Source organism: Alligator mississippiensis, chromosome 4 (genome assembly GCF_030867095.1).
Source record: "Alligator mississippiensis isolate rAllMis1 chromosome 4, rAllMis1, whole genome shotgun sequence".
Lineage (NCBI taxonomy): Eukaryota > Metazoa > Chordata > Crocodylia > Alligatoridae > Alligator > Alligator mississippiensis.
The window spans coordinates 53,281,465-53,306,909 of NC_081827.1; the positions used below are offsets into that span (position 1 = coordinate 53,281,465).

Here is a 25,445-nt window from a genome sequence, read left to right on the forward strand (position 1 = left end):
CCAGTTCCAGGTAGGTTATTTTTGGCAGCTCAGTCTTGTTCTTGACAGCAGCTATGGTATACGCAGAAATGATTTATATGGCACAAAAGACCAGGCATACATATGTGAAAGGAATGTTTGGCACAGCTGCTTCCTTCAAAATCTATAGACAGTGAGCTACTCTCTGTAGTAAATGTGTGTGCTACAGATTTGAATCACCAGTTATTGCTACTTGAGCAAAGGAATCTTGGCTCTCAAAACATTCTGGCAGCACATTTTTGTAAAACGCTCATTTGGTCTGATTTTATCTACAATATTGTGTAACTGTCTGTGGCATGGTGAAGTGTTTCTAAGAAATTGTCTTTAAATACTAACCCATATTGAGGTATCAGGAAGCCAGTTTTTAGTGTCTCAAATATTTTCTGCCTTTTTGGTACTCCGTTTCCGCTTTCTTGCCTATTGCATGTTCTCTAGTAATGATACCAAAGCTGGTATATAGTATTGACAATAAAATAACTATAGCAACCATTGCATACTAAATGTGAAAAATATTTTGCATGTGTTTTAAGGATTAAAGAGCATCCTCATTCACATGAACTATAGCCTGCTGCTATTTTAAAATGATATGGTTCAATATTTTAACTGTGATTTGAAACTTCCTGGGAAAGGATTCTTATTGCATTTCATAACATCTCAAAGAATTTTTCTTATAGCATTCTTAGCAAATAGGACTAGAGGATCTGTCAGGGTTACTGAGTTTACACACCTTCTCTCTCAGACAATTGCATTATTTAATCCTTTTCCTAAACTTAAAAAAACTATCTTGAAACCAGTTAGGATATTTGCGCCACTACTATTGAAAGCTTGTTTCTGGTTATTACTTCTTTCTTGGATGTAAGGCATTTACACATTTCAGGACTGTATCTTTATTCATGACCAGCTTATGCCCACATGTTCTTGCAACAGCATTGTCTTTTAATTTAAAAACACCCTTCTGTCTCCTAGTATTTTTGCATTTCATGTGTTTAAAGAGGGCAATCATATATACTCTCAGTCTTTGGCTAAACAAAAGCAGCATTTTCATCATTTGGTTTGCCATTTTTGATTATCCTAGGATATAGACATGTGAACAATTTATCATGGGTTTAATGAGGCAAAGCTGTTGTGTATCAGCTATTCCACATCAATTGCCTGTATGCATGCTCCTCTTACCCAGAACCTAAATTGTAGTGACTTAACCCTCAGTGGAAGAACAATGAGTTGCTGAAGGTTAGTTTCCACTTACTCATTTAAGTTTTTTTGCTGTTATCCTGTTTTATAAATATTCTGTTTCTCTTATTGTATGCCACTCTGGGGAAGGATGGTAATAAAAGAATAAAATACTGTGGGGTAAGAATATAAACTTGGGCAATTGCTTCAGAGAGGCTGATATGTAGTAAAGTCATATCCCTTTTACCATATGGTAAATTGTTTGCATGTCCAGCCCCTAACTAAACATTTCTGAATTAGTCTTCCTCAAACATTACCAGAATAGTATGCAGTATTTTAGAGGAAATCTTATAGTACTTTGTATAGTGGCATTAATTCTTTCCTGTATCTGCTGAAAATACTTCTCTTGATTTGTCCTAGCGTTGCATTTGTCTGGTCATGTTGGTGGCTTATAGTTTCTTCTCTGTTTGTTTGATTAATACACCCAGCTCTTTTTTGTTCTCATTTGTGCTTAGCTGGTGAATTTCTGGCTTATACAGAATTCCTGTTACTAGTCTGGTTGTGCATGGCCTTGCACTTCATACTATTAAACCGTATCCCATTTTTGTTACTCCAGGCTTTAGGGTAGTCAAATGATTTATTCTTGCTCTTCAGTGTTCTGATCCTCCTTCCTGTTGACAGTGTCTACCAACTTTTATCTCCAGATTTTAATGGCACACACACCTGCTTTTTGTGTCTATATTATTGTGAAAATATCAAATAAAATCAATTGCAAAACCAGTCTTTGAGGAACTCTACCTGTAGCACTTTCCATCTGCAGGAATTCTGGTTATACTAGGATATAGTTATGCTAACCTATAGTAATATATGGTGCCAAAAAGCAGTGTGGGAGAAAGGAGCTTCCTGACCACTAGATGACCCAGTAAGAAAGAAAAATTAAATAAAAATGCTACTAGCGAGTAAAATGACATTGAAAGGAGTACAAAAACAGCAGCTACACATGGATAAGTTAGAACTTACTAATGAGAGTGCACGTGCGTGAACTTGGCAAACAAAAAATAAAGATGAATATCTCAACAGAGAGATAAGAGTAAGCATGAGATGGGAGATATGCAACTATAAATGAAGGTGTTGGGAGACCTGTCCCTTGTAGAGACCTAGGGGAGCGTGAATATAATATATGGTGTCTCTCCTGGTCAAGGACAAGCTTCACCAAGTTGGACGGACTGTTAATCAGACCAACTCCAATGACAGTAAACCTTTCTGAGCTTTCGCCAATGAACACATATCCAAGTTGTGTTTTCTGATTGCCTTTGGGATCTGGAAGATGACTTGCTAGCATGGGCCTTCCAGGACATACACACTCCAGCAGTCTGCATATCAAAAGCAACAGCAACCAGATACTGCCAGAGAATACTCCTCATGCCTCAGATCGACACCATTTAGATAGTTTTCCTTTTGGCGTAATATGTTGTCAACTCCTTGTACACATCTTGAAATTCCTGTTCTGTTAGACTTCAAATCAGGTGTTATTTCTGTGACTGAATTTATACTTTTGTGCAAGAATTCAGTAAACAGTTGTTTTCTCTGCACAATCTAAATAGTTTTACCAGTATTAATATAGAGCAAAGTTTGTAGCTCTCATCAACTGATACAGCCTGGCAACATTTAATGCCAGGCAAAGATGGCAAAGGAGATTGAAAATGGATATTAATGAGTTCATGGAATGTATTTATTAATGAAAAACAAGAATGTTTGCTAATCCAGAAGATGTGATTGAAAGATCTTCCAAAATAGTTCTGCGTATTGTACAGAGATGTGATTCTAATTATGTTTTAATGGTATGCTTTAATTTGCACTGAAGAGTGAAATTACATGTAATTATTTCTAGGCTTAGGGTGTTAGAACTAGGCCATGTCTTATCATCTAGCCCTGATCACATTCAGTAATGCTCTAATCAGTTAAATAGAAGTATCTACCCTCTACTTAAAAGTTTACTAGCTAGGTCAAGTTCACAGGGTTAGTAGACACTGCTCCTTTGAGGCAGGTTACTCCAGCTATAGAGTATGTTTGTTCTTAACTCAGGAAAACAAGCCCCGCAAGACTGTTGAAAATTAAAATATTTTGAAAATATAGAAGAAACTTAAAAGTACTTGTTCATATACCAAGTATGATTTATAGAGAAAATACAAAATACGTAAAATATGCTTCAATAAAAAGTGCTAGCCTTGTCAGAATTTAGTTCAGGGTTTTCATTTGTATGTCACCTGCTAAGGCAACAAGGAGTTTGGACTATAATGCATTCCCTTCAAGAAATGTTAATGATCACACTTTAATGAGTGCTGATAATCTTAAATGTTGTTAGATATGCAATATCCTGGCATGTGTGTTTAGTATCATGCTATGCAGCAAGCCAAAGTGATTGAAATGCACCTTGTCTTGGAGTTGGGGATTAATCATAATGAATAACAGTAACAGATTCAGACCCTTGGCTGTCAGCAAAAATTGACTTCTGGTAAAATATCTGAAGAACTCATTAGAGAGTTAGTCTTCATAACATCTTGGAGGGCAATATAGACTTAAACTTATATTAGAAAAGTCTAGTATTTTACCATCAATCGATTTTTATATGGTCATAGTTATTAAAATGTCAAACATTTCAAAATTATTTTCCTATCACAGGACATGCATTGAATCCAGATCCTTTTATACATAAAATTATTTCTAAATATGTTTCCTTCTACATTAAAAAGTTATCATGTTAGAGAATCCTTTCTAAAAATGAAGAGCTTTATATGTCCACATGTAGACATCTGAATCTAAATCAGATTTCACCATTACTGTCACGTTCTTTTCTAAGTGTTGGTGAATACAATTATTCATATTTTTTAAAGAGAGGTAACAAAATTAAAATAGACAATAACCTATTGATTGCCACCAATATAATGATGTAAACAGTGAACTGAATATTTTCAAAAGGGGGATAAAAGAGAGGAGTTGCATACTTGTTATCCTTTATAGCAGGGGTAGCTAACCTGCAGCATGACTGCCATGGGCAGCCTGTGTGTGTGGCACATGGCAAATTGGGAAGAGGGCAGGCAACACAGTAACAGAATGGGCAGGGAGCAGAAAGCAGAGCAGCAGATTGGCCAGGGGAGGGGAATTGGGAGTGCCATTTGAGGGGGGCACAGGATTTATTTGTGGCACACCTGTCAGAGGTTAGCCCCTGCTAATTTATAGCATGATTAGTTGCTCAGAAGTATATTGTGATGTTCAGACAATAGGTTCAATGGGACAGTAAGCTACAGAAGTAGGTGAAACCAAAAAGCTATTCTGAAACCAAAATTATATTTTATGTACAATATTCTGGGTAATAATTTGGGAACAAGTTTGCAGGATAACGGTCCATTTCTTTTGATTATATTGGTTTGTGGACTGTATTCCCTTCTTGAATTGTTTTAAGGTGGTAGATGATTAGTGAAAAAACAAAACAGCACATGCCCCAAATAATCCTTGCAATAGAAGCCATATTCTGGGACTCCCCTTACCAAGGACAATACCCTAACTCATAGGCTACATCAGGATAGGCAAGAATTTGGGCTGGAGAGCGACTTAGGGTGGTTTGGTGAGCTGTTGCAGGCCAGGTCAGCACCTTCTCCTCACCCCTCCCCCTGCCCTGCTGGGCCACTCAGCAACCCCCTCCCCACCTGCACTCCTCTGCAACAGCTCACCAAAACTCCCTAAATGGTCCGGGGCACTGAATGGAGCAGGCAGGCAGGGTCTCCATGGAGAGTGGCCAGGACCCCCATAGGCAGGGTATGCTCAGCTGGGTGTATGGGATGTGGAGCCATTATAGTGGGGTAGTGACAACAAGTGGGTGGGGCCTGAGGGAGAACCACGATCCACTCCCCATATGGCCCCATGCGGTCAGTGTCCCATGATCCTGGCCTCCTGTCCCACTTCTGGATGCTGATGGCCACCCACCCACAGCCCCACCCCATCTGCCTGGCCAAGTGTGCCCTGCCCACAAGTGTCCCAGCTGATCTTCATGAAGACCCTACCTGCTCCCTCCATCCAGTGTCCCTGGCAGGGTTGCAGGGTGGATGGGCTGGGGTGGCTGGGCATCAGGGTCCGGTCTGGTGGCAGTGGTGATGCTAGCAGTGGCAGCTGAAAGGAGCCACCAGAGCTGACCGGAAATGGAGTCTGGCTACTGTGGCGCTCCAGCCCCAGTGTGCACCTGGGGGCAGTGGGACTAGCTGCACATGCCATAGCCTTTACTGTCCCCCGCATGCCTGGGCTGCGTGGGGCCGAGGAACCTGCTGCAGGCTCAGTCAAATCCCTTGGCAGGCTGAATCCAGCCCGCGGGCCATACTTTTCCCACCTGTGGGCTAAATAGTCATTCTCCCTTTTGCTTGCTCTGCTGGGCCTGTGACTCTTGAACTGAGACAAAGTGTCAGGGTAGATTGTAGTTAGATGCCCCTGAAAGCAAAGATAAATTACTTTTTTTGGGTGGCAGGAGATGTGGGGGTTGTCTCCGTCATATTTGTTACAGATGTAAGGACAGCCCCCCCCCCACCCGGATGATCATTTTATTCCATAGATGAGATAAAGATCAGGACATCTTGCCAATTTTGATTAGGAAGAAGATTACTGTTGGTACCAGTAATTCAGAAAACAGAAACCTATCTGCTGCTTAGATTTGTACACTCAGAATGGATTTGTTCTGGTAGCACACAGATAATAGAATGGTAATGGATTTGTTCATTTCAGATGGCTGATTGACAGAAACTTCATTATTTAGTTGTAGAAGATACTGAAGGTGCTTAATTACAAATCTAAAAAAAATAAATTAGATAAACTTCTTCACAACAAGTCACATTAAACAGTGGGCCAGATCCTAGCTTTGCCTCTATCCCCTTTGTGATACAGAACTGTCAGAAAGCAGAAAGGGAGCTTGTGATCTCAGAATAGTGGGCATTTCAGGGAGAGTAGAAAGCACGGTAGTCCATGACTTGTCTTACCTTCTCTCAGGAACAACTTGAATTGCCTGGCACCAGCACTCTTAAACTCATTATCCATCTTAATCTAGTACATGCCTCCACTTGTCACTGGCAGGGTCCCATGGCAGCCAGGTTTAGGCACACACCTGTGCAATCCAGAGTATATACTTTAGCATCTCATCCAACTTGCATCTAATTTCTGAGGCCATTTAACCAGCTTTGGCAGATGGCCAACATCTGCTCAAGTCCCCTGGAGAAGGGGTTTGTTATCAAGCAGACAATACCCAAGTACCTGACATCTAAACACTGAATTCAGCTTAAAGGTGGTAGTGGTGATGACTACCTTTTGCCCAATAGCCGCGTGCTTAGAGTCAATGCCCAGGACATGTGAGACTTCGCTTCTAGGTCTCCTTCACCCTGATGGTATTGGAATACAGATCTCTCACTTCTCCCAGAGGAATACCCTTGCTGCCAAGTTGTAGCATAGGCACTCTACATCATTCCTGGGGCAGCCCCAGAAACTGCAAGGGGGCAGACAAAACCTCAAGTATCACAGAGCCAGAAGGAGAGCGAGGAAAAGAAAAAATGACTTTGTAGCTCAGAAGTTAGGGCACTCCTTTGGGAAGAGGAGTCTTAGATTCCTGATCTGGACCTTATGGTAGCAGCAGGCCGAACAGTTGAGGGGTATTATGTTATCATCCCTTGCTTACCCCCCTGCTGCTGGCAGCCATGTGCAACAAGGCTCTGTAACCCCAAATTCTGTGGTAGATCCTGCTCCTGAATTCCTTGGCTCACCAGGGGCCCCATGGAGGAAAAGGCTTCTCAGGCCAGATATTCAGCATCCCTGGTCTAGTGGCTAGGGTAATCACTAATCAAGGGAAGGTTCTTGTCCTCTAACTACAAAGATAGTAGTGAAAGTTGGAAAAGCCATTGTTGTCACCACCACCGTCACTGAGAATTGCATTTCTTCAGAAACTCTGTACCACAATCTCAGAAGTATGACCATGTTTTGGGTATTGCAAGTGAATGAATAGCTTGAAGAGGATGGGATTCAGATGCACCCTGTGCTCTCACAGATTCTATTGGATACCAGTAAGCTCCTCCAGACCTTCTCTGCATATGAAAAATACTCCCCATTCCAAGTACAGCGTACCTAGACACATGCACGTCAGTTATCTTTGGGCATCGCCAAAGCCTCTCCACAAACTCTACGATGGTACCTTATGGGTTGTTTTGATCTCCCTCATGGAGCAGGTGATCAAAAGCTAAGCATTGCTTTGTTTAAATACAGGCACACGCTGAGACAGTTTGAACCTGGTCTTATGTCTTTACTGCACTCTGAAGCTAGATTTGGACTGTAGTGAACATTACAGGAGAATAAATACCAGAGGCAGGAGTTGCAGATACATGGCACAATGCAATGGGGTGCAGAGATGCCTATGCTGTCTTGGGTACCATAAACAGTACAGTCGCATTGTTGAATCGACGGTGTTGAATCTAGGTAATGAGCAGGGATCCTGATTTTTCCCTGATAAAAAATTGCAAATTCTCTAATAAAAAAACAAAAATCCATGGTTAAAATGAAGGGCCATTCACTCCCTCGGCCCTTCTGGTACTCCTCATTCCCCCACACAGGCCCCAGGCCCTGCTGGTGCCCCTCACTCCCCCCCCCCCCCGGCCCTTGCTGGTGCCCCTCACTCCCACAGCCCTTTGTCACCTAGCCCTGCTCATGCCACTCCCCTCCCTCCCCACCCCGCCTGCTTCCTGTGGGCCCGGGTTGTGGAGGGGAAGCTTCCCCACTGCTATGCACACTCCTGGGGGCAGGGGGGCCCGTGCCCCCCAAAACTGTGTTTGGGGCAGGGGTGGGGGCAGGCTGCATACTCCAGGCTCAGGCTCCTGCCCTGCTGCCCTCCCCCGAGGCCTTTGCAGCCCGCTGGGTGCGACCCAGATCTGCAGGGCACAGTGGGGCCATACATGAAAGCTGCTTGCCTTTGTGACTTCTGCGCTGCCCTGGCGATGCATCCTCTGCATGTGAGGCAGCAGCGAGGGGCATGACCCTGTGCTGCAGCCCCTGTTGTTGCCACATGTGCAGGGGATGTGTTGCCAGGGCAGCGCAGAGCTCGCAGCGGCAAGCAGCTTTCCTGTTTGGTCCGCTGTGCTTTGCAGTGCCGGGTCACACTCGCTGGGCTGTGGAGGGCCCGGGGAGAGCAGCAGGGAGGGAGCCCGAGCCCATAGTGGGGAGCCTGCCCACGCCCCCACCCCCACCCTGTACACAGATCTGGGGGGCATGGGTCCCCCCTGCCCCTGGAACTGTGCACAGTAATGGAGAAACCCTCCCCAACTCTTCTTGCTCCCTGTGGGGGGCCCTTGCTCCCACTTACCTGTGGGAGCTGCTTTCCTCTGCCTGACTGCCCTCCTTCCATTTCCTCCCAGCCCCTTGCATGCTGGAACTCAGCCAGCCTGCAGAGAGCTCTTTGCAAAACTGCAAAATCCCTGGGTTTCCCCTCTAAAATGAGAAAGCTGCATTTTCCTCTGGTGAGCAGGGAAAATCCATGTTTTTCTCTGTTTTTCCTGTGAGAAATGGAAAACCTGGATCCCCAGTACTTGGGTCTGTTGAGAAGGACAGTATATTAGACCAGAAGAAGCAGTAACCATTGGGAAACAGAGTGTAGTGTACTTAATTATTCCAGGATCGAAAGATTAAAACATTTTCAATTACAGCAAGAAGAGAACAGGAAGTCAACAGAGAAAGAAATGCAAAAAAGGCATCATGTCCTCTCTCGCACCATGCTGCCCTCAGGTGATGATGAGCTGCATTCTGCACTAGCTGGAACGTATAGTTAGGTTTTAAGATCATCCTAATTGGGTTGAATGTCATTGCTTTACACAATGGGTGGATGACCAGCAAAGCCTACAGTCAGACTACCACTATTGCCTGTAAATCCAGGAGCAGTGATGCATCCATTGCATTCTACATATTGGTGAAAGGCAAGCATATATGCTCTTGGATGGTGGCACAGATTGAGCTTCCAGCCATTTTTCTAAATTCCTGCTGTCTTCAAATTTTGCTTCCATCTTATTTGGGTTGTGTCGCATCAAGTTTGCTTCCATCCAGGCTCTTATCTTGGTCAGGAAGTGTAATTGAGTATAGGTTCACTTTAAAAGAGCCGTGAAACTGTGTATTGATGACACTGCATACCAAAATATCTTTCACCCCTGGTGGAAAGCTAAGCTTTAAATAAAAGCTTACTATTCATTCAGGCCTCCAGCCTCTATTGAATGTTATCTCTTTCATCACAAATTCCCTGTTGATCTGCTCAAACATACTTTATCTTTGAAGCTATTTCTCTGACCCCCACAGTTCTATTGGAAATATTAGTGAAAATAATTATCACAAATGATTTACATTAAAATAAGTTTAATAGGTGCTCTAAAATGTATTTCAAGAAATCTTAATCTCAAACTTCCATTAAAATACATCTGATAAAAGTCCAGCATCTATTTCTATGCAGTTTCCATGACTAAGTATCAAAGAGCAATGTAAGTATGTTTGAGCATGACCTCACTATATTGTTTTATATTCCTTCTTTGTATTAGTATCAGTACTTTACTTTTATGCCAGAAATTGGTGAATAACCTTAATTCAAAATACTCATAAGTAGCTTCTTCATTTTTCTTCCAAATGGTGAGGCAAGTTAGATACTGGGCACTTTTGACAAGTGCTTAATTGACTTAAAAGTACAAGTCTCATCAAAAGTCAAATGAATTCCTGCTCCTAAATCACTTGGGCATGTTTGAAAATTTCACATATTATCCATCGATTTGATTTGTGTGACAAGGAACATATTTTAGAGGTTTTACTTCTTATTGTACCAGTTACCTGTGATATTCTGTAGGAGATTTTATGTGCCTTGCAGCATTAAATTTAATGGCAGTATTTTAAATCTGATCTTGCTTGGGGTTCCTTAGAGTATGTGCACTACTAATGTAATAGCATAATACTCACCTTGTGCTTAAAGCCTGCATTTGCTCTTAAAATACTCTGAAAAAATGTCTATAAAAATTTATATTTAAAAACCATGCAATAGGCAATCTGTCTAGGTTGGTAACATTCAAGTAGTATTATAGTAAAAGAAGGATCATTTATTAACATAGAACAGTTTATAGAAGTGTTCCTTTTACAGGCAATTGATAAACCTACAGATTTAAAACAGATTGTTACTGCAGTATTACAGGGAAGTTACAGCACAAAAATCCCCTGTTGACCTTCTTAAGTTGATCTCGTCAGTGTTAGTTATTTCCGTGTTTCTTGTCAGCAGTCAGCAGAGATAGAATGTGCACAGCATATTTTAGTGGCGAGCTTAGCACTCTTCAGAACTGCTTGAAAGTCTGCACTGAAACCAAATGCTCATAATACAAAGGAAAGGTATTTCTCCTTTGATTTACTGCTGTGCTTATTTGCCATATATATGCGTATGGGTGACTGAATGCTGAGAAATAGAACTCCAGTTCCAAATTTAACCCTCTAGTGTAAGTACAGACAGTCAAAAAGCCTGAGGCTGAATTGATTCCATCTTCACAGGGTAGTCTAAGCTGCATAGATTGAACAGATAAACAAGTGGACAGGCATTCACTTCTGATTCCAAAAATGCAGCCACATGCCTGCAGTGGCCCAGGCCAGAAGCAGTGGGTGCTACAGTACGCCTCCCTGCTTGACTGGAGCAGACAGCTTGGGCCAAGATTTGCCCACTCACCCTGTAAGGGAAGGTTTGCTGGGGAGATGCAAAGCATCCTGGTATGCTGGGGAACTATGAGTTAACTTGAATATGGAGGGGATCTGGGACAGAAGTTCAATAAACTGATTTAACTTAAATCAGTTAAGTCTGATAATACATCCATCCAGGTATATCTTAAACTAGTTTTAGCCATTCTGAAAGCGGTTTATGTGCACTGAACTGCTGTTGTGTTACAGTTATGAACTGGTTTCCGATCACTTATACCAGTTTATGCATAAGTTCTATCCCTAGCCTTAGAGTGTTTTTTTGTGACAGAAGCCAAGCTCTCAGGTCACTAGAATTTTGTATTTTCTTTTTTAAGTACAGCAATTTGCTATCCTCAACAATTTTGTAACAAGGGGCATTTATACACGTGCTTCGGGAGTCGGGGGTGCTTTAATTAGAATGGCTTCAAGAGCCTCTCTAATTAAAGTGCTCAGACCGTCACATGTATTAGCATGCCACCGCTGAAAAATGGTGGTGGGGATGCTTTACTAAAGCTTGTCAAACGATTTTTAGTTAAAGCATTCCCACCCCATTTTTCAGTGTGGGGATGCTGATACACGTGACACTGGAGTCTGTTGGAGTGCCATAATTACCACACACCAGCAGATTTGATTAATTGCATCTGCTCTGATGCACTGTAATTACAGTGCATTGTAGCAGCCTTGCTGCATGTGTGTAAGCACCCAAGGTTTCTTTAAAGTCCATAAGAAGTTTTATAAATACCCACATCTTCTCTACTTAAATATACCTCATTGTCAACATCTTTAAATGATCAATTTTGCTCTCCGCTAGCATATTCTCTTATGGCTTTAAATTGAATTGTAGCCTTTTACACTTTTGTTTAAACACTATACAAAGATTGTGGTTTTCCTTTTCTTTTTTGTATCTAGTTTTTATCCAGTTGCACTAAATTTACAATAGATATGGGGAATTTAACTCTGGCCATAGACAGACGCTCATTTCAAGGTGTGATGGGATCTGATGACCCCAATAATCGTGTCTCCTGCCGTGCTATATGGGCATGGCAGGATGCATGATTTTGGGTTTGGGGATCAGATCCCAATTTTGCCCAAGATCGTGATCCTGAGCTCCCCCTGCAGTGGCAAATTGAATTGAAAGTCGGGTGTCTCACATTCAGCTGTTTGTTATCTGGCTCCAGTGACCTGCTGGGGCTAGTTTGAGCCCTGGTGTGGGCCCTAGAGCCAGCTGACAATCAGTTGATAGTTGGCTGGATTGGGACCACACTAAGGCTCCAACTAGTTGAAGCCTTGGTGCGGTCCCAGAGCCAGCTGATTGTCGGCCTGTGGTTACTGCATTAGGGCCAGTTGGAAACTACCCTGTCACACGTTTAATTTTAAAATATTACACTCATTTTGTGGAATAATTTTGTGGCTTATTTCTTGTTTTATTGAACAATTAATTGCCTGAACATGTGGCCAGGTTACTATTTAAGATGTAATTAACTGGTTAATTACATCTTAAGTGCAATGTCCGCCAGGGGCCTGATTCACAATCAATATATTATTGTGTGGCATGGCCAGGCTTTCAAGAATTGTATTCTAAATCATACTTATACAACCTTGTAGTAACAAGGGGTGCCTGTACACATGCAGGATGCCTGCTCTGATGTGTTCCAGTTAGAACGTGTTGGAGTAGACTCTAACTAGAATACTCCAGCAACTAGTCGTCACATGTATTCAGTGTCCCCGCGTTTCAGAATGGTGGCAAGGCGCTTTAACTAAAGCTTGGTGAACAACTAAAGCTTGCTCCTTGTCATTCTGAAGCGTGGGATGAATATATGAGAAGCCACAGGTGTTTTAATTAGAGTGGCTCCCAAAAGCTGCTCTAATTAAAACTCTCCCCTACCCCCACCCCAGAGCATGTGTATAGGACACCATACCCCTCAAAAAAACCCTAAACAAACAAACAAAAAATCCTTGCATCTGTAGCAAGTATGCTGTTTTCAAAGGGAACGGTACTTTGATTTTTGCAGAATCTAAACTTTTTTTAAAATAATTTTTATAGCAGTTATGTTTGTAAAAGCAGCATACCAAATGTGAGCTTCAGTGTCTTCTGAACTGAGCAGACTGGCAGTGTAGTTACCTCAAGCTTTTATCTTGCTGGTTTATTTCTCAATCTGGGAGGTATACTGTGGGTGCATCTACACAAAATGCTTACTGTGCATTTGGCCTAATAACACTGTGCAGTACCGTATCATGGCAAAAACTGTGCTAATAGCCTGCTGCGCAGTGTTATTAGGCTAATTCACGATCAGCATCAAGAAATAACTGTGCACCAGTGTTACTGAGCAGTAACTTTAGGGACTGCACATTTAGTTAGCACTTTATTAAGGAAGTACTAAACTAAATGCACAGCATCTAAGGTGCATTAATGAATGTGTAGACATGCCCAGTATGTTGGGTTTTTTTTAAACTGTGTGCATAAGAAATAACTATTTGTTTAGTTAAATAATGAGAATATATAATGCAGGTACTGAGTGAGAAGGACATCTGAAAGATACAATGACACACAAATGTGCGGGCAGCTGTTATTAGAAGCTCTTAGCCATACATATTCTATCAGTATATGGTAGCTAAAGAAAGCTGTTTATAAACAGAACTGATTTTCTACATATGCAGTTTCTCAGTAGCGGCTGTTCTTTGGGATCAGGATCCAGTTGCCTGCTTTAAGGACAAATCTTACAGTGCTGCATCCAGTGTCATTGATGTGTTTGACTGATGGACTGTGCTACAGACAGGAGATAAGACGGTGAAATTCATAATGGCTTTGTCAGTCATCTCTACCAGAATTTATATTGATGAAGGTCAGATTCATTGATAGTTTCAGACCAGAGACTAGTTCTGTAGCTGTTCCTGGAGCAGGAGTCCTTGTCTATAGTTAGGACTCCTAAGCACAGTGGCAATAGAGGTAATACATCTGAAAACTAATTCTTGCTAGAAGTTTATTAAAGGCCTGAAAATGCAGTACATACACTACAGGAGTGATAATAGTACATTTTGCCAATACTTAAAAGTGAGCTACATTTGTAATTAAAAGGTAGAATAATTCTTAGAATCGTTCTTAAATCAATGGACTGCAAAAAACAGTTTTTCTTTGTAAAGAATGGTAAGTGAATTTATTTTTAAATCCTTGTTTTAAAGTTACCATGGAGACTTAAGCTCCACAAGATGGTTGTATCCTAAGAGCCAGGTGCTTTTGAGAAAATGGCATTTCCAGTCACTCCATATATGAAGCCTGTAAGAGTTTAAACATTTTCTCTCATAAGATCATAGGAAAAAGGCTTGGAAGGGATCTTAGCAAGTCATTTAGTCCAGTCCCCTAGTCAAGAGAGGATCATCCATTTAAATCACCCCAGACAAATGATTGTCTAAGCTGGAGTTTAAAAAAATTCTTCCTACTATCCACCCAAAATCTCTATTTTTGCAATCTAAGTCCTTTACTGCTTGTCCTATGTGGACACACGTAGTTTCCTGCCATTTTCTATTTAACAACAGTTTTTTGCATTTAGAACTGTCAAATACTCCCCCAGTCTTCTATTACCCAGGTTAAGTCATTCTAGTTCTTTGACCTTTTCCTAATGTCATGTTCTCTAGACCTCAGTTATTTTTACTGCTCTCCTCTGGACTCTTTGCAATTCGTCCCAATCTTTCTTGAAGTGGAGTGCCCAAAACTAGGTAGAGTATCCCAGAGTAGGTAGGCCTCATTCATGCTTCTGATTCCACCTGCTCCGGCATCAAAAGAGGACATTGGACAGCTACAAATGGGGCGGGCTGTTATCAATTATTAGCTTCAATAAAAACAAAATCTAGATACCTTTGGATTCAGACTGCCCAGACTGGGTGACAAACAAAGCAGCTCCCCACATATAGTTAAGAGTAACTCTGATCTTGAGTAAATGCTTGGTCTCCAGGCTTTGTGGGTAGAAAGTGTTGCTGCAGTTAACTAGTTTATTGCATCTCATCCAACATGATTCGACAGATATTTCAATTTTTTTTAAAGATATGGGTGTTATGGAACGTTGGTAAAACTTGGGGAGCTGAGGGCATAGGTAGAGATGGTGGGGGGAAGGGGACCTAGAAAAGATATAATCATCCGTTTTTAAGTACAAAAATCAATCAGATCTGACCCTCAGAGCCATGTCATCTAGCTCACAGGGCTCCCCATGGGTTGGGAAATGTGATGGTGCATCCAGCAGGCACAGGGCTGGTATGGTGGGCCCCATCCAGTGGGTCCTGCTCCTGTTCACTCCAGCCCCTTGGGGTACCCTTCCCTGTTTTTTCCCCTACCGTGCCTTGATGTTGTTCTTAGGTCTTGGGAGGCTGCCCCAGTGGCCTGGGGTGGATCCATTGTGCTGCAAACTTGCCACTTGGGCAGTCACTTCTGGCCCTATTGGTATCCTAGAACACCAGGCACATTATGAGCTGTGTTGGTGGCATCCATCCGTCCCTATATTCACGCCTGTGCCTTGTAGACGTCACCCCAGATTTGCTCTTCCTGGCATGTACAGACTTCAGTCCTCTTGACCTTTGTCCGCCAGTTACTCTAGCTGTGGACTTATGAGCCTGGGCCCACTTGCACTGACCTAACTCTTCAGTCTCAGTCTTATCAGCCACCACCTGGCCCTTGTTGACGCCTCGGTGCTCGGGCCCTAGTCTTCAGCCTGAGGCTGCCAGAATCTACTCTCTGGATCTGGTTTTAGCACCCCCACACCCACACTTTTTGCTTTCGCTTGTCTCTGTCCCCTATTTTGCACCTCTGCCCCTTTCAGGGTCCAACTCTGGCTTGCCCCCTGGCAACCCTGTATGGCCTCCAACCACCCTTAATAGCCACTTCCAGTTATTCAGTAATAAACTTAACCACAACACAAGGTACAAGCTTTTGAACAAAAACCTCCCCTGCTGGGTAAAAGATACCTTTCCACCCCCCCTTCTCTTGGAAATCTCATTTCTCAGGGTGGCTTGGTGCCTGTCAGGGCATCTCCTGCAGCCTCTCTCTCCAAGGAGCTCTGTTCCCTGCAATGCACTATCCCAGACTGCCTGCATTGCTGTAGGTGCTGGGTTTATATACCCTGGGGCCCTGCCCCTTTTGGTAAGGTGACTCCCTAATCAAGCACAGGGGTTTCTTCTTTTACCTAATGGGCAGCCTACCCCTCTCTGTTGTAACTTATCCCAGCCGCTTACAGCTTTTTTCCTCTGGCTGCCTGGAAATCTGTATCAGTCATTCAGCTCACTGTGGTGCAGCTGGCCACATGCCAGATGGCACCCACATGTTGACCCCCCACTGGATTGGGCTCATGGACCTATCTTATGCATCAGGTCTGGCCCGCAGAGCAACCCTGCATACTTCCTCCAGCATGCAGCCAGCACAACTAACAAAAGGAAGTTCTTTTCCACACAGCATGCAATTAAGTGTGGAACTTGTTGCCACCAGATATTATGGTAACTGACAGTTTAGCCAGATTCAAAAAGTGATTAGACAAATTCTTGGAGGAAAAGTACATAAGTTGCTATTGAGCAGGGGGAGTTAAGGAAACGGTCTCTGAATTAGAACTTCCTAGACATTAAATCAGGGGCAGACAAAATGGCAGTTCCAGCCAGTGGCCAGACTCCATTTCCCAGCAGCTCTTATCCACATCCCTGTGGCCGGTTTCCATGGAGACCCCAGGAGAGGTGAGGCCATTACAGCATGGGGACAGGTCTTCCATGGAGACTAGCCCAAGCATTGCTGGTAGGGCATGTGGCTGGGTGGGGAGCTGTTCCAGGGCTGGAGCTGGGGCAGAGCTGTGATCCAGTTCCGGCTGCCGTCTGCAGGCTACGGATTGCAGCTCTGCCCTGGCTCACACTATCATGGCTGCAGAACCCTAAGCCCTGCCTTGGAGCAGGTCCTCAAGTGCCCTGCTAGCACTGCTTGGGCCAGTCTCCATGGAAACCCTGATCCCGCACTGTCACGGCCCCACTTCTCCTAGGGTCTCCTTGGAAACTGGCTTGAGTGACATGGGCAGGGGCTGCTGGGAAATGGACTCTGCCACGGGCCGAATCTGGCCCATGGGCCAGACTTTACCCACCTCTGCCTTAAATTGTGGAGGCTGCAAGTGAGAGAGGAACAGTGGCAAAAACCCTGATCGTACCCTGTTAATTCTCCCTTTCAGCATGTCCTCTCTGCCGCTGGTCTGACCCAGTAAATGGCAGTTCTTATGTTCTTAAGTCCTTAGCCTGGAAAAATTGGGCACTCCTGATACAAACTGATTCTTTGATTATATTTGTGAATCCAAACTAAGTTGCTTGGCTAATTGGTGCTAGGGAGAAAAAGGCTGGGGCATTGGCTAAATTTGGTGTTTCTGCCTATCTTGCCATTTGTGACCTTGATGCTCCCACCCTTCAGAAACGGGATTAGGCTTTGGGCTATTCTGATTGGTCCAAAGCTCGCTCTCAAGCTTTCCATGTTCATGAACTGCCCATTTCATTCATTCATGTGGTTCCCCCAAAGGATCTGATCCAAGTCCTATGAAAGTTCTGTAGGAATATTTTGTGATGCAACAAATACCTTCTGCCCTTTGTTTTGTGGGTCTAAAAATAGACCTCTTTTTAGCTGGCTATTAGAACAGGTAGGCTTAAATTTAATTTTTACTTTATTCCTGTTTCCACAACAATATTTATTTTCAGTGGCATGGGCGACTGGTGCCTTCTGAGTCTTGGGGGTGCACCAGATCACCAACGGAGGTAGGGAGTCCCCCAGCGGCCTGTCACTGAGCCAGCGGCGAAACTGGAAATGCACTTCTGGTGACACTTCCATTTTTGCGACTAGCGCTTCTAAGGGGTACATGGCTGATCTCAGGGGGTGTGTGTCCACCCGTGTGTACCCACTATGCGTTGCCAATGCTCAGTGGTGGCAGATGATGGAACAAGCAGCAGTGATTTCAAGTTGCAGCAAGGGAGGTTTAGCTTGGATATTAGGAAAAACTTTCTCATGTGGAGGGTGGTGAAGCACTGGAACACATGTTACCTAGAGAGGTAATGAAATCTCCATCCTTGGAGGTTTTTAAGGCCCAGCTTGACAATGCTATGGCTGGATTAATCTTGTTGGGTATGGTCCTGCTTTGAGCAGGGGGTTGGACTAGATGACCTCCTGCGATCCTGATCAGAGGCTCTAATTAAGGAAATTAAAGTAGTGGGGGAAAATATGCTTCAGCATCATCTTTCTGTTTTATTCATTTGTTAGAGGGATATAGGTTAGGCATAATTCCAGTCTGCGTGCTCAGACCAATACCTGCATAGTTAGAATTGTTTCTAACATGCTTCCTCATTTGATGTCCAGTGTACGTAGATATTATAGTTTCTCGCTTTTATAAAAATACAGAGTGAACACAGTTCTATAAAAATGCAGCCCAAGGAAGCTTTTGATTTCATCTCTAATTTCAATAATGTTAGTAGATATATTAGCAAACCATCAATATCCTGTAATTTTTTTGTTGTTACTATAGTCAAGATCTTGAAGAAAAATATTTTGTTTCATTCTTTAATCTTGCTAGAAAATTTCACCTTAAAATAGGAACCAAATGAGGTCTGTATTCCCTTAGTGTTGTCTAGCATGTCACATTTGTTTTTCTTGCAGTGAGAGGTTTTTTTTAAGACTGAATAGGAATGGTTTGCCAAAATGTCCAGAGAAGCCAGAAAGACATTGCTCTCTCTTCGTGGTGAGTTCTACTTGATCTTGGTACTCATTTATTTCAGTAATGCTGAATATTTTAAATGGAAGATAGAGTAAATTAATATTGTGTAACTAAATAGTGTGTTATGTTGCTTTTGTCTTAACACTCGTTGTGGATTTAAAGCATAAAAGCAGGCTCAGTTGTGCCTTTAGGGTGCAGCTCTGGAGCTACAGAAGGAATTCTGCCTTCTTTCTAGAGCTTCCCAGTGCACAGAAACAGCATTCTTTCCCTTCACAGCCAGCCAGCTCCTCTTCCCTTGCACACCCCTGTGTTGCATGGGAGCAGGAGTCCATGTGCTTTAAGAAGTAAAAAAAATGCAGTTGCACATCGTTGCTGTGCAGTGCAGCCTAACCACAGTATTTTCAGACAGTGATTGGCAGTACTCTCTCCTGGGCCCAAATGTAAAGTGTCCTAGGTGTCATTCATTCCTATAATGTAACAAACCTGCAATTCAAAAATGTGCTCCAACCGCAATCGTTGGCACAGAGGGTCATATGCCAGGGCTGTTGAATGCCATGCTTTAATCCTGTGTTAAAAATAATGAGATTATTGTTCTTTGCAGGATTTGAGTAGCAGTGAGCTTAGGAAGGACATCTATATCACTGTTCACATTATACGGATAGGTAAGTATGACCCCCTGCCAGAAACTGTACCTCTGGAAGACAGCAGGTGGTACATAAAAGATAGATAAGTGCTGGAGTTTTATTTTGTGATTTGTCATTCATTAGCTGAGCATCTGAGTTAACAGTTAAAAGAATAAGTTCACATTTTGTGGGGCAAATTGATAAATAATATGCGCCTAGAAGTTCCCCATGGTAATTTTATATTAATATTTCAAACACACTAAGCAGCTGAACTTAGAATCCCTTGACATCCATGTTTTTAATAGCATCAAAAAGACATAGGTATTTAGCATGTGAACAGTCTAAATATGATGAATGAGTTTAAAAGGAACCTTAAAAATCCACTCGTGTCCCAACAAAACAATTTGTTTAGAAATTTAGCAGGCCTAATTTAGTATAAAGAGGTTTGATAAAACATGTGTACCCTTTCTGTGAAATAATTCAGCCTCCTTTTTTAAGTATAAGATAAAAAGAAATGTCAATGGAAGAAGTTCCAAGAAAAACTTAACCTATGACAGTAAAAAGAAATCTGGTTTCTTCCAAAGATAATGGTGCTTGAGGATGGTTGAAGTTATGAGTGTGTGCTGTATTTAAGCTAAATTTTAAGAAACTATCGTCTGGGATATATTGAGGTAAATCAAACTACGTTCACCTGTTAGTCTAGGTCTTTGTCATCTTGTAGATAGGCAGTGTTGTCAGTCAAGAATGGCTGTACAAGTGAAAGTGTATGCCGTAAATGTTACCTGTATTTCTTCTTTATTTCTGAGGAATGCTTTATTTTTGTTGTAATAACTATCTGCTGCCCAGTGAGCCTAGATAATAAAATACATACTAGTCTTAAGACAGAGTGAGCAGTCACTCATATTTTTGATGTATACTTCTTCCTTACCTTTTTGTGTGGTTGTAGGAAATCCCCAGGGCTTCAAATTCTCTCTCTTATTTAAATTGGCAAAAGACTAGGAAATATATCAGGAAACATGTGGAGAGAAAATGATGAATATGATGATTTTGGAATGAAGCAGTTGAGTTGGCAAGAATAAACGTTTAAAAGAAGGTCAAAGAATAGAGCCATTCTTTATGGCCCCATTTTCTAAAATCTGATAATCCAGATTGCAAAGGAGCTCTTTATGTCTATTTTGGGGATGGGTAATATTGAAATAATTCTTTTTTTTCTAGTTTTTTAAGGACAGAGAAAGAACCTTCAAGTCTTTGCACTTGGATCAGTTCAAGAATCCAGAAGTGTTATCTATGAGTTTTTATGCCAGTTTTAATATTCTGGTCACTGCATCTGCTGTTTGAGTTGCATCAAGTGAAAGCACCTACAGCTTCTGATTCTGCAGAGTTTAAATAGGCTTTATGTTTTTTGTAGCTATGTTGTCAGACCCCATGAAAGGCCAATGTGGCTTTTCAAAAATCAATAGGGAACACAGTAAGGTTTCTTTTTTATTATTATTATTCCAAAAAGATGGAGAAGAAGGAACAAGAGACATGGCAAAGCCAAAAATGGTTTGATATCTTTATGCAATGACAAATGGCACTGATATGGGATTATGAGAAACCAAGGGTAGGTACTGGAATGTCTGAGATAAAAATAAGATTTGTACAATGCACGTTGGAAAATAAAAGATTCTTTTCTAGCTTCTCTGATGCATGGAAATGTTATTGGAACACCTTGTCCTATACCAGTTACACACACAGGAGCTTTTTGTTTCAGAAATTGACACTACGTGATAAAGGTGCTTAGCAGCCATTGAGCCAAAGAGGTGAAGGCAAAGGTGCTCCTCCAGCTTCTTTGCCACAAATGCAGCCAGAAAGTTGGGCTCCTGCTTTTCAATTAAAGGGAAATAATACAGAAAAACATTTGGGCTGCCTGTAGACATGCTCATTCACGTTCTAATTAGAACACGTAGGAGCAGATTTGATTAATTAAGTCTGCTCCATGTTCTAATTGGAACGCTCCAGTTTTGCTTCACTGTTACATGTATTACGCACCCTCATGTTTCAATATGGCCGTAGGCATGCTTTAATTAAACCTTGTCAAATGAGCTTTAGTTAAAGTGCCCCTGCAGCCAATTTATGACGGTGGGGAGGCAGTACCTGTTTGCTTAACTCTCATTGGCAGGGACAGTACTCCCTATCAGTCGCTGAGGAGGACTATTACCAGTGACTGTAGTTAAATAAATGCTTACAAAAACTACAGCGTAAGTGTCCAGTAACGTTGTCTGCCTCTAAATCTGCTACAGCATTACCCAGTGCAGTGCAGTCAGTGGATATGAAACACCTGTTTGGTAGGTAAGGTCAGGGGAACGCAAACATGTCCCTTCAGATTTGGACCTTACAGAAGCACCATATATTTACTTTGTTCCACATCTTCTGCTGTTCTGATTTAAAGTGAGGAAAAGATGGAGGAGCTTTTAAAACTGTATGTTTGCCATTATTTAATCAAAACTATTGCATTGTCTGTAGATATAAGCTGAGCTGCTCTCCTCCTCTTTTCTGTGGCTCTAGGAGGAGACAGTATAGTGGATTATGTATCATATTTGTGTTTTATTTGACAGGCCGAATGGGAGCTGGAGAGAAGAAAAATGCTTGCAATGTACAATACCGCCGGCCCTTTGGCTGTGCAGTCCTCAGCATTGCAGATCTACTGGCAGGAGACTCAAAAGATGACCTCATCTTAAAAGTATACATGTAAGAGACTGCTTCCTTTTAAATTTTAAGAGGTTTGGAGTTCATTTATATCAGGAGATATAACTAGGAGATGCATAGTAAGCAGTGGTCTTAAATTTAGTAGAAGTAAAGACCTTTGGCCCCTTGATTAATCAAAAAAGCAGGGAGGGAGTTTTACTTTTTTTTAAAAAAATCATAGTATTACAAAAAATGCTTGAAGACCTTGTTTGAATGTTTAGAACTTTTTAATGAAAAAAAATGCTAAAAGTTTCCCAGTTTAATATTCAAGTAAGGAAAGATTGAGTTAAGTGTGCATGCATAATAATGTCATTATGTGCAAATTAAGATTACGCAATCTAATACCATTTATCAAATGATACAGTATTTTTTTTCCTGCAGCTTGAGGGCTTAATTCTGCAGGTGCTTATGCAAAGGTCCTCTTAATTTCACAGCATCAGGGCCTGAGTAGTATCATTCAGTGCCATAGCTTGTAAGAAAGGAGTGATTCACTGCATTCCTTCACTTTTTCTGTGCAGCCAAGCAAAGTATATAGCTAACAGCATGGCCAGCTTTACTAGCGCACTTCATAAGCTTAGCAAGAGCTACCTGCAAAATATATTTTGCTTCCCTGGAATGTGATTTTCATATGTTCATAATTATTATTTTATATACATTTCTTTTCCCTGTCAACTACTATTTCTAGCCCTACATTTTTCAATACTAAGGCAATATTTTTTATAATAGGTCATGTGCTTTTATCTTTCGCTCTTCTTGTGCTCCAAAAATAGCTGATTTATTTTTGTTTCATATTTCCAAAATGATTTAAATTTGAGCAGATAATTAAACTTAGAAAATGTCAGCACAAAAGGTGCGAGTATTAGAAAGTTTTGAAAGGTACTGAAAAAGGGTTATTAGTATAGAAATACTTCTGCAACCCTAATTATAGTAGTTGCTACTCTTGCCACAGTAGTTCAACCTTTAAATAAAATCACACCAAAGCGCTCATGAAACTATGTGAAAATTAGGGAAATAAAGATACAACTAAAATTTGAGTTTGAAAAATAATCTTGAGTATAAGAGAACTTGGTTTATAGTAATTAACCTATTAATACATGACAGTGGTTTTAATTTTTGTGCCAACTGGAACACAATATATTTCTTGAAAACAAAAATTGCATCCTTCCTAGTCTCCTGATCTGAAAAGGTTTTAAAACTTTCTCTTTTTTTCTTTTGGCATATTTTACAAGTGCCTGGATAACTCCACTCTCATAAAATCAAAGGTCCAGATCTGTAATTGGACATGCCTATATGATTTTTGCAGATTCCTTTTAAAGTCAGCTGGGGTTTCAGAGTTCACTTTGAAGAGTCTTCAGAGAGTTGGAGCCATAATTATAAAACACTGAAATCAGTCTCACCAGTCATAACAAACTCACTATGAAATATTGAGCTATATTTATTAGGAATTGATTATTACTTGTGCTGTGAAATAGTAACAAGCAAATTAAGTCCCCGTTTTCCCCCCAGTGCTTTCACACATGCTTAATTTTACTCACACAAGTAGTCAGTGGGACTACCCATGTATTAAACAGGATAGGTATAGGCACATTTTTATAGCCTCATGGTTGCTTTTTTTGTCACAGTAATATAAAGAAACAGAATGTTTGGAACCTTCTGTTACAACCTACGGGTTAAAATAAATGCACCTTCCTATTCATTCACAGAATTAATGCACTTTGAAAATGTATATTTTTGTGTTTAAGCATGTGTCATGTCTTTATGCCTCTGTCTGCCTCATTATAACAAAAAGCAGTGCTTTTCAGGTCTTGCTGAAATGCCTCACTATATCCAAATGATAAACGGGTACTTCTATAATTCCTGAAAAAAAGCAGGCAGAGTAATCAGTTATATATAATGAAACAAAACAATTACATAACTGAAACAGCAAAAAAAAAGTATAAAAGGTTAACAAGGCAGTTACTACAGGAGACTGGAAAATCAAAAAATTCACTCCAAATATTATTATTTTAAGTGAATGGGTTTATTAAATAGCAGATGAGATTTTGGCCTATAGTAGATTGGAAGAAAGTTCAATTTCCTAGATGCAGTGACACAGAACATACTCCCTGTTGACCTTGGGCTCAAGATGTTAAGAAATATTCTGTGGCATGATCTGTTCCCAGGGTATAACATTGAGATGCTGTAGCCATGCACGTTAGGGACACCTGTACCATTCAGGGTTAGTACTTGAGTTTTGATGGTACTCCAGTCTTTAATCAGCACACATCTCTTTTTCCCCACTGTGCTGACTTAGCACCTTTGGAAGCAGTGATACTGAAGGCAATTCTCTGTGATGGTGGGGAGGTGGGCTAAGTTTATTTTGACTTTAATTTCTTGGCAGACTAGATTAAAGTGTTCTGCTGGATGCCATAGTGTTAAATTTTATATATATATATATATATATATATATATATGTGTGTGTGTGTGTGTGTGTGTGTGTGTATATAAATTATCTATTACATTCTGCTTTTGGAGTCTTTTGGTGACAGAAAAAAGTGGCCTCAGACCTGCAGATTGGGTGGATTTGATAAAATGACTAATTTGAATCTAAATAATGATACAGAGATTGGTCATGCTCAGGTAGCAGCATTCTAATACTTTTAATTAAAAGCCATTGAAAACATTGTAATTTGAAGTCTGTGGTGAGAGCTTTTGCATTTACCATGCAGTGTAATTTGCTGTATAATGGCTACATCCTATAGGTAACTGCCTATTTTAAATAACCATCTTAGTGTCTTAGCACACAGGTTTGTTTGCCTTTTAATTAAAGAGCACTTTTCTTTAACATCCTGTTTCTACCCTCTGCATTGATAGAGGCTAGACGCACATAACAATTGAACTATTTCAAAATGTCACTGATTGGGAACTTGGGGTGAAACTGAGCAGCCAGCCCAGCATGGCTTGCAGTGGGCTAGTGTTGGGGAATTGCTTGCACTCATGCTTTGGGAGTCCCAGAGGGTGGGTGACCTGTGGCTGGGAGCCATCATAGTTTCATAGTTTCATAGTAGCTAGGGTCACGAGGGACCTGAACAGATCATCTAGCCTGACCCCCTGCCACAGGCAGGAATAAATGCTGGGTTCACAAGACCCCGGACAGATGATCGTCCAACCTCCTCTTGAATTTGCCCAAGGTAGGGGCGAGGACCACTTCCCCGGGAAGTTGGTTCCAGATTTTGGCCACCCTAACTGTAAAATATTGCCTTCTGATCTCTAACCTAAACCTATTCTCCATCAGCTTATGACCATTGTTCCTCGTCACCCCAGGTGGTGCTGGGGAGAAAAGAGCTCTGCCTATTTGCTGTTGATCCCCCTTGATGAGCTTGTAGGCAGCCACCAGGTCCCCCCTCAGCCTCCTTCTTGCTGAGGCTGAACAGGTTCAGGTCCTTCAGTCTCTCCT

The 25,445-nt window shown here is 41.5% G+C and overlaps 1 protein-coding gene across 1 annotated transcript in view; it reads left to right on the plus strand.

The window, feature by feature from the left end:
- DOCK4 (dedicator of cytokinesis 4) overlaps nt 1-25,445 on the plus strand; it is a 405,154-nt gene that overhangs the window by 192,362 nt on the left and 187,347 nt on the right. Inside the window, exons 9-11 of the mRNA XM_019492471.2 lie at nt 18,602-18,683; nt 19,261-19,321; nt 21,880-22,012. Of these exons, the coding sequence (XP_019348016.1) occupies nt 18,602-18,683; nt 19,261-19,321; nt 21,880-22,012 (276 nt within the window). The remainder of the gene's footprint in view (nt 1-18,601; nt 18,684-19,260; nt 19,322-21,879; nt 22,013-25,445) is intronic.